The 18,931-nt window shown below is 41.9% G+C and overlaps 1 protein-coding gene and 1 non-coding gene across 2 annotated transcripts in view; one reads left to right on the forward strand and one right to left on the reverse strand.

The window, feature by feature from the left end:
* Positions 1-18,931, reverse strand: part of MYOM1 (myomesin 1) — a 157,435-nt gene that overhangs the window by 15,256 nt on the left and 123,248 nt on the right. The window contains exons 24-33 of the mRNA XM_003262025.2: positions 18,190-18,296; positions 18,029-18,073; positions 12,016-12,152; positions 8,471-8,615; positions 7,355-7,414; positions 6,992-7,059; positions 3,857-3,970; positions 2,892-2,979; positions 1,836-1,874; positions 1,636-1,741 (exon numbers count right to left, since the gene is read on the reverse strand). Of these exons, the coding sequence (XP_003262073.2) occupies positions 1,636-1,741; positions 1,836-1,874; positions 2,892-2,979; positions 3,857-3,970; positions 6,992-7,059; positions 7,355-7,414; positions 8,471-8,615; positions 12,016-12,152; positions 18,029-18,073; positions 18,190-18,296 (909 nt within the window). The remainder of the gene's footprint in view (positions 1-1,635; positions 1,742-1,835; positions 1,875-2,891; positions 2,980-3,856; positions 3,971-6,991; positions 7,060-7,354; positions 7,415-8,470; positions 8,616-12,015; positions 12,153-18,028; positions 18,074-18,189; positions 18,297-18,931) is intronic.
* LOC115834921 lies at positions 11,413-11,475 on the forward strand. The gene has a single exon (XR_004029909.1). It is a non-coding gene; the product is annotated as a U7 small nuclear RNA (small nuclear RNA).

Here is an 18,931-nt window from a genome sequence, read left to right on the forward strand (position 1 = left end):
CCGCAGCTGATCTGACAGGAGGCGGAGCTCAGGTGGTCATGCTCGCCCCCTCACTCACCACTCACCTCCTGTTACACCGCCCAGTTCCTAGTAGGCCACGGACTGGTACCGGTCCATGGCCTGGGGTTTGGGGATCTCTAATCTAGACTTCACACAGCTGGAATCCAGTGGCAGGTAGTACCATGATGAACCAGGCTCTGGAGCCAGGCTGCCTAGGCTCAGCCTTGACCCACCTCTTAGCTGTGTGACCTTAGGCAGGTCACCTCCCCGAGCCCTAGCTTCCTCATCCCTCAAGTGAGGAGCACCTACCACATAGAATGGTGAATGTGAAATGAATTCACATACGTAAAGGACTTTGACTGTCAATGCCACTGAGGGTACAGTGCAAGGAAACTTATTATCTGCACCCTCCTGGGGATGCCATCTGACCTTCTTCTCAGTGGGGCTCCTAGGAACATTCGCAGTTTGGAACATTTGCATCCTGAGGTTGGACTGAAGGTGGCTACACTCCATCAGATTATCTATGCCAGGCCTCCATTCTCTTTCAGCTCAGGATATTTCAAGGAAGCACAGAGGTTAAGGACACTGTCAAGAGTGTGAATGGGAGGCCTGGTTTGATTTGGAAACTGATTTCAGCTCTTGGAATCCCAGAAGTGAACTTGAATAGAGTCCCTGTATAACTGCACAGAGGTCCAAACCCACCTTCCCCAAAGTCACCTTGAAATCTCCAAAGCCTTCTGAGAGTGGACTAGAAACACGCTAATGTCTCACTCTGCCAGGTGCTATAACAACAACAATAATCTTGAGCACTCGTTGGATTAGGCTTCTTTGGTGAATGCCCATTCATTCATATCGTGGGAAATTTGGTGCCTCCTGGCACACACTGCTTCATTTCTGTTCCAGACCACAGCATGTGTTAACCGTGTGTATAGAGAGAAAGGTAAGAATGTGGCTCCAGATGCCTGGCACAGCAGAGAGAGCCCAAGCATGACTGTCTGGAGGTGGAGGCTGCATTATAGAGATGTCTGTGAATTATGGTACTTCTTAAATCACAAAGAAAGATGTACTGTAACTATGACTGGCCTCAGTACGTACATGTTGAGGGAAAGAGCTAACCTCACAGTAAGAGAATGCCTTGGATGTTTCTCTCCTGTGCTCACCAATGTCAGACTTGAGAATTAAGAAGACTCCTTACTTGAGAAGAACAGAAAAATTTTTTCCCTATCCTCCCCTCTTTCAGTGGGGAATTTCTTTTACTTTCTTTCTTTTCTTTTTTTTTATTTTTTTGTTTTTTTTGAGACAGTGTCTCACTCTGACACCCAGGCTGGAGTGCAGTGGTGCAATCTCAGCTCCCTGCAACATCTGCCTCCTGGGTTCAAGCAATTCTCATGCCTCAGCCTCCCCAGTAGCTGGGATTACAGGTGTCCACCACCACGCCCAGCTCATTTTTTTTTCTTTTTTTTGGTATTTTTAGTATAGACAGGGTTTCACCATGTTGGCCAGGCTGGTCTCGAACTCCTGACCTCAAATGATCCCCCCGCCTCGGCCTCCCAAAGTGCTGGGATTACAGGTCTGAGCCACCGCGGCTGGCAGGGAAAGAATTTCTACACAGCAAGTAAGTTCCCATTTACTTACTTGTGGGACCAGTTAACTTTCAAATCCTCCACGTAGTAAGTTACAAAAGAGTACAGTCGGATGCCCTCGGCTGTGCTCTGGATTTTCAGGTCTGTAGCAGACAAAGCTGAAAGAAGAAAATAGCATATTTCATGCATCTGCATGCCCCTCCTGGCAGGAGGATCATAAAGCATTGTCGTGGTGTGAAATGTTTAACTCACCTATTTTTTTGCATACTTCCGTCATCAGTTCCTTAAAGGCTGTGGAGAGAGATTCAGAGCCAAAACTTTAGCATAAAAATTCTCAATGTAAGGTTAAATCTCAAATTCTTAGCTCTCAAAAATTCCGTTTCTGGATGAAAGGAAATGGAAACAAGGTGAATTTGTTGACCCACTGATAATGAGTATTCTTCGAGGAAATAGTTCAATTTTATCAGGTTTTAAAAGATCCCTGCTTATTTTGATTTTTTTTCCCTTGAATTCTTTGGAACAATCGCCAAATTTACATTCTAGAGAAAGGGCCACAAGAGATTTCTAGGAAGGTGCTTGGCTTTGGGATTCTCTTTCTTCTTAATTCCCAGGAAGCCTTAGTTTACATTAGAAGACATTTTCTTATCCGTGTCATCGATTCATAATGAATTAACCATGTAGGTCTCCTGGCCTTCGTCAGCCTGATAATGCTTTTTGCCAACAAACACATTTAGCCCCACTTCCATCCAAAGTAGGAAGGTGAAATTAGTCAGACTTCTGCCGTTTGTTAGCAATATTATTTTAAAAATCTTGTTAAGGAACAAAATTGTAAGTTTGGGGGTCCCATATAGATTTTCATCATCATGATATATTTGTCCTTAGTAGTCTCTGAAAAATGGAATTTGCTTTCTTGCTCTGCTAAAAACTGCAAGGCTTCACATTTCATATATAAATCTTGCTTGCTACCTTTAGAGTGGACTATTTTTTGTCATGCTTCTCACAGAAGTTTTTGAGCCTGGAACATTTTTATAGAGTTGAAACAAAAATGATTTAAATTGAAAACAGATCTCTTGTGGACTCTGGACTATAAATTCTCTAAGGATCAAAAATACACTTCTGATTTCGAAGATGACTAGAAGTGAGGTATTTTTGAATAAAACAGTTCACTCTGTTGGAATTTCAATTAAGCCAAAATCTGTGGACAAAAAAAATCATCATGATTTCAATTGTCAGCTTGGCCTCAATCATCATTCTGGTAAGCTGTATGCAGAAACACACAAGACAGACCCCAGCAGTTGGTGGACTGACCTTCATCCACAAGCTTCAGTCTGCTCTTATCTTTTCCTCGGTCATCTTTCAGGATAACTTCATAAATCCCAGCATCTTTCTTGGAAAACTAAGGGGGAATAGATATACCACATTGCACCTTTCGTAGCCCCAGGCATGGTATCTGTGATTTTTTTTTTTCTTCTGCTTCTTCTGCTGCTTCTTTTTTTTTTTTTTTTTTTGAGACAAGGGTCTCACTCTGTCAGCCAGGCTGGAGTGCAAAAGTATGATTATAGCTCACTGTATCCTTGAACTCCTGGCCTCAAGCCTTGGCCTACCAAAAGCACTAGGATTACAGATGTGAGCCACTGCACCTCACCTGCTATCTGCATTTTTAAAGGCCCTTGATTTACAGAATTGCCATCAAAACACTCTTTGAACAAGCATCTAACTTGTGAGTGGTGAACCGTTCACAGATGCAGAGATGCACCTCTCCATAATAATTTGACCAGCGAGCTAGCAGTCCTGACTTTTTACCTTCTAAGGCTGTAATTGATATGAGGCTTAACATCCTTACCTTTTACTCTGCCTTCATTTATTAAAAACTAGTGATCACTAGTTTTATAGTGATATATTTAAATGCTGTGCTCTTTTAGACAAGAAGTAGATAAAAATCTATCCTTAAATGAATACCATGTCTGATGTCTCTGTATTTTTAGGACCAGGAGGCTTAAGTACAAATGAAGAATGATCCACTTCACTGCCCACATATGGATAAAAGCAACTCAGAAAAGCAAGAGTTGTGGCATTCATCTGATACTGGTTTGCTACCTAACAAATCCACACACATCACAAGGCTAGAGAAGCTTTTGTGTTCCTACAGCAGTTGGAAGTAAGCTAATATTAATCCCCTGGTCATGAAAGGAATACAGAATCTAGTCACCGTTTTGGGGTAAAATAGAGGGTAGAGAGCTAATATATTACATTTTACATTTATAATTGCCCACCTCTGTTATAAGCAGGGTACATATACCATCCTTAAAGTCGTGCTTTTCATCCACTGATATCTCCCTCTCATCTTTGTACCACACAATATGAGTCTCCTTCTTAATATTTGCCACCTAAGAGAAAAACGATAATTACTTTCTTAAAATAAGGAAATGTACTCTTGTAAGGTTAAATAGTTCTTAATGCAGCAAGATATAAAAGAAAAAGCACTGAACGTGGAGTGAGAAGACATAGATTTCTAAAGGAATCAATTGAAAGCTATTTTAATTGAGAAAAGAGTTTAGAATCAAGTGGACACCAATGAATAAACCTAAATCAATAGCATCTCTATTTCCAGCAGTGAAAACTGATTTTAATCAGGAAAGAAAAGAGAGAATAGATACATTCATACTGACATAATACTTAAATGAAAATAGAAATCACAAAACCAAAGGAAGAAAAATCCCATCAGATTAAAATACAAGCTGTGTTACAAAAACAAATGGCTTTATTAAAGGAACAGAATGAGTAAGCCGCAATCTGTATCTTAAAATTTAATAAAAGATAAATGAAGTATTACAAATATATGTGGAGGGGAGGCATGCTAAGTAAATTAATTACTTAGCAATTTTGAGGAGACTTACTTAGATACACTTATCTTCTCATCATATCATCTATTTCAAATGGACTAAACAACTGCATATGGTTAAAGGGATCTTAAGCTTCATCTATAATGCTTGAATTTTTTTTTTACAAAGGAGAATATACTCATGTATTTATTGTACAATTCAAATTGTATGAAAAAGTAAAGACTTTCTACAAATCAAGAAAACCATCTCAAAGACCTCACTGAATAACGAGTGAAAGCTACATACCATTCCCCAAAGAGAAAATACAACTATAAAACCAACAGACAAAGAAAATGTCTCATTATACGTGACAATATACAGGTTTTACAGTGTGAAATAATTTCAGCTAATAAATAAACATAGGAACCACCCTAGTAACTGTAGTGAAACCACTGCACACAATCATTCTTTATGACCCTGGAAACTGGTTCGTGAATTGTAGAAAGTGTGTTACCAGCTGACATTGCTTACGATAAAAATGACCTCGACTGGAAAGCTGCGTCTGGACCTGGAGGACTAGAAATGCACTCTGCAGCTTTGGGCTTTGCTGAGTACCTTGTTCATGAAATTTGGACACATCCCTTGTGTGGATCCTGGAAGCTCTGTTTAGGCAGTTGTTAGAAAAGATACTAGCTCCTCTGGGCATGAAGTTTTTTTGGGCTTTTTTTAAGTCATGGCGCCGTCTTGCACCTGCCCAAAGTGCATCTTGTCTCCTTGCATCTGAGCTTTCTGTTGTCCGGGGTGAAAAAGGTCATAGCTCCGCATGTGGACCCCTGAGGGAGAGGAAGGCCCCAGTGTGCAAGCTAGGGTTCCTCCTACGGTTTTGTTTTTTTTTTTTTTTTTTTTTTTTTGAGACAGAGTCTCACTCCATCGCCCAGGCTGGAGTGCAGTGGCATGATCTTGGCTCACTGCAACCTCAGCCTCCTGGGTTCCAGTGATTCTCCTGCCTCAGCCTCCCAAGTAACTGGGACCACAGATGCCCGCCACCACGCCCAGCTAATTTTTGTATTTTTAGTAGAGACGGGGTTTCACCATGTTGGCCAGGCTGCTCTTGAAGTCCTGACCTCAAGTCATCTGCCTGCTTTGGCCTCCCAAAGTGCTGGGATTACGGGCGTGAGCCACCGCTCCCTGCCCCTCCTACTTTTTTTTTTTTTTTCAGTAGACCAGCGCCAAGCAAGACCCACGATAGTCCAGTGAGTCTGAATGATTCGCTGCACATACTCCATGAACTGTAATGCGACAAGTGAGTGGCTAAATTTACAGGAATTGCCACAGTAATGGAACAAAGAGCTATGGGAAGACAGAGGAAGCGGGAGGCCTTCTAGAGATGACTGAGCTGGGCCTGGGAAAGGATTTTGTCAGAGAAGCTGAAAGAACGTCATTCCAGGCATTGGAACGACAGCATAAGCACGAACTGTGTGAATATTCACAATCCATTTCCAGGCTGCCCTTGGTTGCTCAGAATCTGGGTATGGGGCTGATTGTCCTGAGGAAGGCCATCACAGGACACCAGAGCTCCTCTGCAGAGGGAAACAGCAAACGCAGTAGGCGAGGGAGGTGTGGGCTTTAGAAAAGGGATGGCTTATAGGGAGGGGCCATGCGAATGAAGAAGTGAGTGGGGGACAGCACGACAGGGCAGCTGGGATGAGAGAGGTGAGGGCTTCAGCTGCTGCCTGAGAAAGAGTTTTTCAAGCAGCGTTGCCATTTCCTGCGAGGTTAAAACCTAGAATTGATTTTCCTTATATGTATTTCTGATAGACTGTTTCTTTGAGTTTATCAGATCTAGTAGACACTGGGGCACTTGGGTTCTGGCTTTTATCATGACAATTGTGAAATCCAGACCAAATGCCACACCTACGCTTCCACTTGTCCTTGTCAGCCAGCACCACCTTCACGCTCCAACCTCACCCACCCGTTCCTTACTCAAAACATTTCTGATGACTCACTCAGCTCCACATCACATGCTAAAGTACAAACTTGTTTAGAATGCTATATAGAATTTTTTTTTTCCTGAGTCTTTCCAAAGTCTTAATAAGACAATTGGTTGTGAGCTGCCAACTCTTTTCCACATGTCTCCCTCAAGACAGCACAGTGGCTTGGAGTCAGTGGCACAGCTGGGGAACACCCAGGGGTATTGTCGCACCAGCCTCACAATTTACATAGCAAGGTCCACGAAACGTTGCAGCTGGAGTGATTCTGGAACAGGTCTATGACTTAGAATATAGATTTGTCTTAAAACAAAAACAATGTGAGAGTCTTTGGAGATTACTAATTAGATAAGTCTAGGGTGTTACTAACTAGATCATGAGTAGTGACTAGGAATGATCACCTTGCTTTCTCATATTTTATGTCATTTTATTTTAAATCTTTCTTATCAACAAATGGTTACAGTAACATTGAACAGTAAATATGTGTCCCACTTATCATTTTGGCTCAGATGGAAGAGATGAAAAATTGAGCTTCCTCTTCTCTACATTCTATTTCATTTCCCTTGAATCAAATATTAAAAATTTATCTACCTCTTACCTTGCATTTCAATAGTACATTACATTCACCAGTCACTTCCCAGCTCAAATACTCAACAAAGTGAGGACCTATAAAATTTTAATGACATTAGCGATTACTCTATTTATCACAAATGCAAAATCAAAGCTCATACTTAAGTCCTAAGGTGATTTACATCTGAAGTCAAATTTTTAAAATTCTAGATTTAGCTTTTAAATATTTTAATGTCTACATATTTAACAGTAAATATTTTTAATGATTTTAATTTACTAGGCATTATTAACATAATCAATAATATTCATTTTAATTTGCTATGGAAATAACCTTGGAATATTTTGTACAAAAAAATTAAAAATTTTCTCTTTGTCCACTGCCTATTTTTACCTTGTTTCCTGATCCATTCTTGCCGCTGGAATTCAGCTTCTTTCTGGAGCTTTTTGAAAACTACAAATTGAAAAACAAGGAAGTGTGAAATTGAGTTGGGTGGTATAAATGCACATGTCAGCCACTGCACTAAGTGATTTATATTCATTATTGTAACACTCATACATTGTGACAACCCTGCTCATTTTTTATCTTTATAGATGAAGAAATAGGCTTAGGAAGGTTAAATAAATTGTACAAGGTCATAAAGCTAGGAAACAGTGAAATAATATTGGCTGTTGCAAATACAGAGATCTGGCCAGCCTTTCCATTGCCTTCGTAACTGCCACATTTTAAATCTGGGTGGTAGTAAGTGAGCAGCTGATTTACTACAATCCAGTTACAATGTATGATTAGTAGATTCGGCAGGCACTACTTTTGCATATTTTTCTTCTCAATTTTAGTAATTTACAGTAAGTACACATGGCAAAACAGTCTCATGGTTTGTTTCTGAGACACATACAGTCTTTGTTGTATTGCAGTCTCCCTCACTGGAGAATTTTAGCAATATACATTTGTTTATATATGAAAGTATTTAAATGCAGTCTTGCCCGTGGGCTAGGGATAAATTTGGTGTTCCTTTAAATTAACTTTGTTTTCTATGAAATAAAATACCATGTAAAGTATTAACTGAAAACTGTATTTTTTTTTTTTTTTTGAGACAGGGTCTCACTCTGTCGCCCAGGCTGGAGTGCAGTGGTGCAATCTTGGCTCACTGCAATCTCTGCCTCCCGGGTCAAATGATTCTCATGCCTCAGCCTCCCAAGTAGCTGGGACTACAGGTGCACGCCACCAAGCCTGGCTAATTTTTGTATTTTTAGTAGAGGTGGGGTTTCACCATGTTGGCCAGGCTGGTCTTGAACTCCTGACCTCAGGTGATCCACCCGCCTCGGCCTCCCAAAGTGCCAGGATTATAGGCATGAGCCACCGCGCCCAGCTGAAAATTGTATTTTGAACATTAGAATTCAATTAAAAAACAATTCCTACTACCTTTCAAATGACAACTTTTGTGCCATCGGGTATTTAGATTGAAGGGAGTATCAAAGCCTGCTGGTTAGTGTTCCACGGAATTCTTACCATCTCCAATGAGAACAACAGTAGAATGGTTAGTTGCTTTTCCATCTTGAAGCTGGAAGGTGTACGTTCCCTCATCCTCATCCTGTAGCTTTTCCATAAACATTTCAATGATGCCAGTGTTTCGGTCAATATGCATTTTATATTTCTTCAGTGTGAAAAGAAAATGACAGAGAAATCACTGAGGCAGATATTTTACTTGGATGACAATAAGCTTGATGAAATAAAAATAAACCCCAAAGAACAATAATTTTAGGCTAGATGCGGTGCCTGTTCATGCCTGTAATCCCAGTACTTTGGGAGGTCGAGGTGGGAGGATTGCTTGAGGCCAGAAGTTTGAGAACAGCCTGAGCAACAAAGCAAGACCTTGTCTATATAAAAACAGAAAAATAGGCTGGGCACAGTGGCTCACGCCTGTAATCCCAGCAATTTGGGAGGCTGAGGCGGGCAGATCACCTGAGGTCAGGAGTTCGAGACCAGCCTGACCAATATGATGAAACCCCGTCTCTACTGAAAACACAAAAATTAGCCTGGTGTGGTGGGATGCGCCTGTAATCCCAGCTACTTGGGAGGCTGAGACAGGAGAATTGCTTGAACCTAGGAGGCAGAGGTTGCAGTGAGCCGAGATCACACCATTGCACTCCAGCCTGGGCAACAAGAGCAAAACTCCGTCTAAAAAAAAAAAAAAAACTGAAAAATCAGCTGGGCATGGTGGTGTGCACCTTTAATCCCAGCTACTCAGGAGGCTGAGATGGGAGGGTCTCTTGAACCCAGGAGGTCAAGGCTACAGTGAGCCATGATTGTGCCACTGCACTCCAGCCTGAGCAACAGAAGGAGACTATATCTAAAAATAAACAAATTAAACATTAAAAATTAGACTAATAATTTAAATAAAATTTCTTCATAACTGAACAAGTTCTTTATATTCTTATACCCAGGAAAAGGGAAATATTATGTGGAGTTTATGACCTAGACCAGAATAGATTACTAAAAAGTCTGAAATTTAGTTTCTTAAATCTAAATAAAGTTTTGTTACCCCAAGTCACAAAATGTCAAAAAGTCGTCTTTAGACTCTCACATTACCTTCCAGATTACATTATTTATTTATTTATTTGGAGACAGATTCTTGTTCTGTCACCCAGGCTGGAGTGCAGTGGTGCAATCTTGGCTCATTGCAACCTTGGCCTCCCAGGTTCAAGTGATTCTGCTGCCTCAGCCTCCTGAGTAGCTGGGACTACAGGTGTGTGCCACCATACCCAGCTGATTTATGTATTTTTAGTAGAGACGGAGTTTTACCATGATGGCCAGGCTCGTCTTGAAGTCCTGATCTCAAGTGATCTGCCCACCTCGGCCTCCCAAAGTGCTGGGATTACAGGCATCAGCCACTGCTCCCGCCCTACATTATTTTTAATGAGTAGAATAATGTAAAACTATAGGCAGCAGAGGCTGGTATCTTGCTCATTCATTGCTATCTCCTTGGCATCTTGCACATACATGGTATATAGTAGTCAATTAATAAATATCTGCTGAACTAATACATGAAAAAAATGCTTCTAAGTGTGTTTACTCTCTCTTTTTTTCTCTTTTTAGAGACAGGGTCTCGCTCTGTTGCCCAGGCTGGAGTGCAGTGGTGCAATCATAGCTCACTGCAGCCTTGAACTCCCGGACTCAAGCCTCAGGCCTCAGGCTCTTGAGGCTAGGACAACAGGCACACACCACCATGCCTCACCAATTTTAAAAAATTTTTTATAGAGATGAGGTTTCACTATGTCGCCCAAGCTGGTTTCAAACTCTGAGACTCAAGTAATTCCCCTGCCTTGGCCTCCCAAAGTGCTGGGATTACAGGTGTGAGCCACCATGACTTGCCCTATTTGCTGTTAACGAATGGAAATAGCCCTATTAGACTATACTTATTTTATCATATTGTTTAGACAACTTTTTTTTTCCCAGAATGTAAAGATAAGTTTTAGTCGCTAGGCATGCAAGCACAAATTCCATGAAGGATTTGAACTGGTTAACTTTTGCTATATATAAAATATCACAGAATAAAGGCTCAGGTCTGGGATGAACTCTGTGATGCAATTCATGCTCCCGAGGCTCCGCTGCAGGAAGTCAGTCTCCAACTGAGATCACATTTTTGCTTAGCATCCCCCCATCCTATCCTGCTCCCCAACAATAAATCACTTGAACAAGAAACTACTTCAGACTCTCTTTCTAAGAAACTTTAAGAGCAGCTGCATACTCTCAAGGCAACATGTGTGCATGCTTGAACACGTGAAGGGGAGTACGTCTATATGCACAAACGCATGAATGTTCACTCAATGGCTGTGGGGTGATGAGTGAGGCCAACAACACTTTTCCTTCCTCTCCCCTGGCCAGGTGGTGATCACAGCAGTCAAGGGAACATTTTGAAAGTAGAGAGGAGACGGGTCGCAGTGGACACAGGAGTCAGGAGTGACTTGTTCTGGCCCCACAGCAAGCTACTCTATGCACTGGAAAGGACTATACTGCATACTCTCCTAATATTCATGGTACTCGTTTCCCTTTCACTAACAAGTCCTCAAGTGTTTTAAAAATACATCTCAGTGAAAAGGGAAGGGGTTGCTAATAATGGCCACAAACCACACTCCTCTGCCCTTTCAGTTTCCCATTTACACCCATGATAGCATAGGAGATGGTCAGAGCCCCTGAACCCCCAGTTCTTCAGTACTACTGGGCACTGGCCTGATCTTGACTTGACTGACGTCTGTGGGGAGGACAAATAAAGCTTAGATGTTGTAACTCTATCTATAAAAACTATGTTTATGGTAAAAGGAAAGGAAAGAATATTTTATATATATATAAAATTACCTATGTAAATATGACTCAAACAGACGTACACACAGAGAAGTATAGAAAAAAGTCTAAAAAAGCATATACCAATATGTACATCAGGAAGCCGTAAGAAGTGTTACAGCTCTTTTAGAATTTGTCTAGCAGGCTTTCTGGTTTTTGCTGGGAAGGCTCCCCACCACCACCACCAAATTAAGAAAAGCCGTAAGAATGTGTGATTAGTCCTTTCTGAGTCTTTAACGCTTTTTACAATAAGGATGTATTGTGTTTTTAGCCAGAAAAGCAATGAAAGGTATTTTTATTGCATTTTTCAGAGCCATTGGGACAAGAGGCCTATTCTTCATATAATGAATCAAGTCCGTGCTGGGGTGTCCAGTGTGAGGATGATGTGAATTCAGGTTAGGGTATGGACTCCTCTGCCTCCCAGGAGAGCCTCTCTGTTTTCATGGGTGATCATACATCTAGGTTTGCCTGAGACCGTTTTGGTTTATGACTGTTTATGACTGTTGTCCTTTCATTCTCAAAGCGTCCCAGTTTGCATAATATGATATAGTCAATCTGTATTTTCATTTCACAGTTTTCACTTGTGAGAAGGATTTAAACTCTCCCACTCCACCACCCAGCGGTTTTTATAACAACATATCCACATCCACATAAGGCTTCCTCAGTGTATTCTACAATGATACATTAAAAAGTCTAAACAGTGTAAAACCTACCGGGCCTTCAAAAATTTCCTTCTCGTTAAATATGTAGTTGACTTTGGCATTGCCAGAAAGCTTCTCAGCCTGCATCCAAAACCGGACCTGGCCTTTCTCCAAAATTTCAACTGCCAACTCTGATTTAACTGGGACAGCTATGAAAAGTAAAAATAAACACAGTAATTATATTGGTAACCAATTATATTGGTACTCATTTTCCAACAAGTGAAAAAGAAAAAAAAAAAAAACAGGCAATGGAAATGACAATGTAGCACCTGCTTCTTACAAAGCCCAGAGGCAGTGAGAGTTGCAGGGAAAGGCTTAGATTAAAGACAGAGGGACTCGGTTCTGATGCTGGGACTGTCACTTAGAGCAAGTTGTTCATCCTCTTTGAATCACAGTTGTCTCAACTGTAAAAATGAGGAAGATGAACTTACCTTTAGGGGCATAGGGGCACTTGTAGCCAATATCTGTAACTTTCTACTGTGGCTTTTGGTTGGTGTTTTTTCTTCTTCTTCTTTTTTTTTTTGCAACAAGTTTTCGCTCTGTTGCCCAGGCTGGAGTGCAGTGACATGATCTCAGCTCACTGCAACCTCTGCCTCCTGGGTTCAGGCGATCCTCTCACCTCAGCCTCCTGAGTAGCTCACACAACAGTCACGTACCACCACACTTGGCTAGTTTTATTTTTTCTTTTATTAGACAGGGACTCACTATGTTGCCCAGGCTGGTCTTGAACTCCTAGCCTCAAGTGATCCTCCCTCCTTGGCCTCCCAAAGTGTTGGGATTACAGGTGTGAGCCACCTCATCTGGTTGGCATGTGCTGTATTTTAAATTAGAAGCTTCCTAAACTTATGTCAAATGTAAATTAATATTTCTTTGTATTTATTTTAAAACTACCCTTTTCAAGTCTCAAGGGATGCTTTTCTTTGCATTATTCCATATTTACTACCAAGTTCAGTGTGATAAATTCATTCCAATGCGGGACTGAGAGGGGGCTCAGATGTCATCTATTGAGGGGGTTTCAAGGTGGAGAGAAGGTGGGCTTTGGAGTCCCACCAAGATCTGGACTAGTTACTCTCCTCCTTTAGACCTTGTGTCCCTCACCTGCTAACATGGATGTGCTATGAAGAGTAAATATATGGTCGGGCATAGTGGCTCACGCCTGTAATCCTAATACTTTGGGAGGCCGAGGGGGGCGGATCACTTGAGGTCAGAAGTTTGAGACCAGCCTGGCCAACATGGTGAAACCCCATCTCTACTAAAATTACAAAAATTAGCCAGGCATGGTAGTGGGCGCCTATATCCCAGCTACTCAGGAAGCTGAGGCAGGAGAATCGCTTGAACCTGGGAGGCAGAGGTTGCAGTGAGCCGAGATCGTGCCACTGCACTCCAGCCTGGGCAACAGAGTGAGACTCTGTCTCAAATAAATAAATAAATAAACAAACAAACAAATGTAAATATAGTAAGGGAACACATTAAGGTACTGTGAATAGTGATCTGTGTTCAAGAAGGTTGGTTCTCTTCCTCCCCTCACTTTACTGATCTCTTTACAAAATCTCAACTGCACCCCAGGAGACAGTGGTAACACGTCTGGGTGGTAGAGCTGAGAGCAGGGTCACTCCCTCTCTTCTGTATTCCTCTTGGTCCTGGTTGTCCACACGGTGGTTTTCCAGTGTGAGCAGGATGGCTGAGTGCACCAGGGCAGCAAGGGCAGAGGCTAAGCTTCTCCCTTACAGGACGCTCATGCTTGCTACAGGTAAGTCTTGAGGAGAGTAGAAAGTACAATTTCTTCTAAAAATATCTGGAGACCTCATTCTAGGAAACTTACTATGTGAGTGAGGAGGTTACCTAAGAGGCCCAGAGTAGTGAGGGAGGAGGAGGAACAGGCCCTCCTGGAAGCCTCCAGCTCCCTTAATGTTCACTGTCCTCCCTGAGTCCTGAGAACATCGTCTGGGGAATGCTGGCTGCCTTGAATGTCCTCAGTGGGCACAGAGCAAATGTGGCCGTGCCTACATAGAGATAGCCCACATTACGGTCAGGGGAGCAGGCTCCAGAGGCAGACCACCTGGGTTTAACCAGCTGTGTGCAAATGATCTAGTTACTTAACCTCTCTGGGCCTCGTGTTCTTCCCCTCTAAAATCAAATCGCCACAATACCAACCATTTTAAGGTCATCGTGGAATTCAAATAATATATCCTGCTTAAATACTCTATAAAGAGCCTGGCATATAATAAATGCTCTATTAATGTTGGCTGTTAATATTTTGTTATCTCTCTCCTCCTCTAGTTGCTTCTACAACACCCCAGAAACACCATTTTTTTGTTTTTTTTTTTTGAGATGGAGTCTCACTCTGTCGCCTAGGCAGTGGCGTGATCTCGGCTCACTGCAACCTCCACCTCCCAGGTTCAAGAGATTCTTGTGCCTTACCCTCCAAAGTAGCTGGGATTACGGGCGAGAGCCCCCACACCTGGTTAATTTTTACAACCACTAATTTTAGAATACAATATGTTGACACCTAAGAGGACACACCAACATATCTATGTTTATGTATACGTGCTTGTGCATGTCTCCTCACATATAGTGCATGTATACAAGACGGGTAACAACCGGTGTCTGCAAATGAAGGGCTATTATGCAGCATGCTGATAATACCAAAGTGTACCCTCCCCCCAACTCCCCCCAAAATACCTTGAATTCTTGGTGTACGGATATATATTCAAATAAGCTATCTTTCCACACTGCAATTTAGAATCAATACTGGCAAGATAGACTAAGTCGATTTCTATTTTTAGCTTTGTGCATTTTTATTTTTTCCATTTACTCAGCTCTAAATTTCCTTAGGCTCTTTTCTCTGGCAGTTAATGTGCCTCAGCGAAATATGTTATTTGTAGGTTTAAGGCACATGTTTAGTGGTTTTCAAAATAATTTTGAAAACAGCTTAAAATAGGAGAATTTACTGTGCCAAAGGATAAAGGAATACTATACTCTTTATTACTTTCTCTAAGAAATAAGACAGTTTAAAACCTTATAAAATTTCAAGAAAACGACTTCATCAACATGCCAGCATTTACAAAGAGGAAGTGGGTATGAATCAAGAAATTGCATGTGCTACTTTGATCCTACCACCAGACCTCTGAAAACATTCATGTTGTGGCCTCATTGGTCTGATAGTGGTAGAGGAAAGAAAAGAGCTGGAGCTTTAGTATTGAAAAACGTGGCTTCCTCGGGTTAACCAAAACACCCTTGGGTTGGGGGCTCTGACACTTGCATGTCAGAGTTTGTTACTTTGTGATTTTTATATTTATTTTTTTGTGACAGATTCTCACTCTGTCACCCAGGCTGAAGTGCAGTGGCATGATCACGGCTCACTGCAGTCTCCAACTGCTAGGCTCAAGTGATCCTCCCGCCTCAGTCTCCCGAGGAGCTGCTGCCACACCTTGCTGATTTTTGTATTTTTGTAGAGATAGGGTTTCACCGTATTGATCAGGCTGGTCTTGAACTCCTGGGCTCAAGTGATCCTCCCGCCTTGGCTTTCCTAAGTGCTGGGATTACAGGCATGAGCCACCTTGCCCAGCCGCGTGTCAGAGTTTTAATCACATTCTCAGGTTCTCTCTACCAAAATGCGACACTGGGTCTCTAATAAAAGGATACCTGAGTTTGCTGCTACCCTCTCTCGTAGCACGAATAATCAGAGTTCTTGGGTTTATGCAAGATAAAATATCTCAGTATAAATGATAACGACATTAGGCAATGCCTACTGCCTGGATTAATTCTCTCTCCAAGTCCATATGAACACTAAACTCCAGGGAGGCCAGGGCATCTTGAGCTCAAAAGTGACACCCCATCTTCTCTCATCTCCACTCTTTAAGCTGAATGTAAATGTTGTTTGGACTAGTTGTTGTCTGGACCCTTAATCAATGTTTATTATCTGACTAGATTAGTAGGTGCTGCTGTTTCTCCCCATTTCTGTCAGTGTTCGAGAGTAGAAAGTACAACCATCTTATTTAGCTTGGAGACTTCTGCTCTGGGCAGCAGGTTCAGGGATCACTGGTCTGTTTCAATTAATGTTTACATTTTTCCCAAATAGTTCATGGATCCATCAATACTATATTTATTATCTCTTACAGCATTTATTTTATTTTTATTTATTTTTATTTTTTGAGATGGAGTCTTGCTCTGTCACCCAGGCTGGAGTGCAGTGGCATGATCTCGGCTCACTGCAACCTCCGCCTCCCGGGTTCAAGCAATTCTCCTGCCTCAGCCTCCTGAGTAGCTGGGATTACAGGCGCCCACCACCACACCCGGCTAATTTTTTGTATTTTTAGTAGAGATGGGGTTTCACTATGTTGGTCAGGCTGGTCTTGAACTCCTGACCTCGTGATCCACCCACCTTGGCCAAGGTGCTGGGATTACAGGCGTGAGCCGCCGCACCCCGCCCTCTTACAGCATTTCTATATGGGAGAGCCATATATATTCTATATGGGCTATATATGTGATAGCCATTCCTGGAAAAGAAACCAAGGCACAGAGAAATAAAAGTGAGCTGCCCAGGCGCACAGCTTGAGTCAAAAGTCCAGAACAAAGAGAGTCCAGGCCAAACACTTTGCAATACACTTTAGTACTTTCCATAAACTTTTTCAAATTTAACACTGGAAACCTCACTCATGATATTACTTTTCCAGTTTTATGGTGAATAAGCATACAGATGAGAAATGGCTTGCCTAATGCCACATGGTGGCATAGAGGGTTCTTCCCCAGAATGTAGAAGTCTGCGCCCTACAGTCACTCATGGGCACTCCACTCTGCTACTTTGCTGAACAAAGTTGGGTTAGTTTTTGTTTTTAGAGATATGGACTCGCTCTGTTGCCCAGGGTAGACTGCAGTAGCGTGATCGTGGCTCACTGTAGCCTTGAACTCCTGGCCTCAAGTGATCCTCCCACTCCGGCCTCCCAAAGTGCTGGGATTACAGGTGTGAACCACTGTGTCCAGCCAAAGTTGGTTTTGAGAACATTACAGCTGAGGCCAATATCACCAGCACTCAGCCTCACTATTAACCAAGTCACTCCTTGCAGATGTAAGAGAAGGTCCACAATTCGTTCTAGAGCAGTGTGTGTGTGTTTTTAAATTACAGTCTCCACTGGGAATTTACTAAAAGTGAAGGATACTTTTCCTAGAAAAATGCACATATATAAATATACAAAGGCTGTTTGTCCATAGTCTGGAATAGGAATATAGTTTTCTGGATTCCTGAAACTCATTTATTAGTGGAGGATTTATATTTTAAGTATTAAAATTTCTGATGCAAAAAGAATGAGTGTATACTATCACTTTCTACTTGTTTTCTCAAACTCCAGGGTGTAACTCTCTGGATGCTTCACTACCTTGGCCAGTGGGTACTAATGGCAAGAGATCCCCCTATCTGGCCAGTGGAACCTTCCGAGGGTCATTTCCGACTTCCTTCTCTTCTCTTAGTGTCAAGTGTGGAATTTAATCTTTTATGTAGAAGGTGCTTTATTGAAGGGTTGTACATAGTTCAGAGGATTCTTTTTCTGACGAAGGCATGTTTGCCCAATTTTCCAGGAGTTGAAAATGGTAGGCACTGTCTTTATATTGTCTTTATTTAGAGGTATGATTCTTCTTTTAAGTGCCAATCTTACTTAGGAAAAGATTAGTTTGCATAAAGACATATAAGTGAATATATATCCAGAAAATAGATATGTGATTTCAACATATGTGGGCAAAAAGTGAAGAACTTAATTACTCAGATGTTACACCTGTGTAGCCTGACACTTCGCCATGTAATGGAGCATGGGATATATTTTCTATGTTAGTATCCTTGGTATCTCTGGAGCACAATGGCAAAGGAAAAGGCATCACTTCTAGAAAGCACATCTGTAACTACTGATGTGTGTTCCATTATATGTTCTCAAGAGTCTCTCTCTTAATCCCATCAGAGCTGTCATCTGATCTATTCCAGAAGTTGCTGCCTAGTAAGACTGCTAAAATCTGTGAATGTATTGTGGATACTTACTTGGGAACTTGTGTTCATGGCTGAGAGCAAGTAAACGTTTCAATTCTGTAGGGGGAAAAAGAAAGCAGTTAAACCTTAAACTACTAAAATAAAAGTCACTTAAGAATAATTGAGAAATCAAAGCAACATTCGACGCGTGAATGCACTGATTTTAAACTTACCTTCCTCATCTATTAAGTAGCTTGATGCTATTCCATCAGTGTCTGTTACATCGCAAGAGTAAATACCCAAGTCATCCATCCCAAGGTCTTTGAAGGTCATTTTTGTCCTTCGGAACAAAATATTTTTCTTAGAAATGAGGCTGTGTGGGATCTGTGGGCCTGTGTTTCCCCTGAATCTGGGCATTTGTGTATGCTACTTCTTTCATCTGGACACCTGCTCTCATCTTGCTGAGCTACAACCTACGTGTTCTTGGTGTCTCAGGTTCAATGTCATTTACTCTGGAAGGACTTTCCTTACCTCCTTCCAGGGGGTGATGGTGACGGGAGAGTGGGACTGGCACAAATCCCACATGCCCAAGCTATGTTGCTTATCAGTGCATATCCTGCAGAAAAATATCCGGCTGATCAGTCCCTGCTGGGAGCCAGACACTTTCCCCGCCAAGGGCAGAATCTGCTGTTGGTAACTCTGGGTGCCTCTCCTATGCCATCTCCTGCTCTTCCCTTTTCTGAACTTATTATAAGCATCTTGAGCTCAAAGCATCTGTATTCTCCTCACTGTGTAATCCTTGTGCCTTCGGAGACAGGAACTGCTTTGTTTACTGTGTCATCCCCAGCACCCAGTACCTTGTCTGGCACATAATACGTGTAATAGGTAAATGAATGGCTCAGTGGGCAACTTCATTGTGTTTTCTAACTTTGGCAAGCTATATTGCTAGGCCACTGTGTCTAAGATCAACCAAAC

This window comes from Nomascus leucogenys, chromosome 4, assembly GCF_006542625.1.
Source record: "Nomascus leucogenys isolate Asia chromosome 4, Asia_NLE_v1, whole genome shotgun sequence".
Taxonomy (NCBI): domain Eukaryota; kingdom Metazoa; phylum Chordata; class Mammalia; order Primates; family Hylobatidae; genus Nomascus; species Nomascus leucogenys.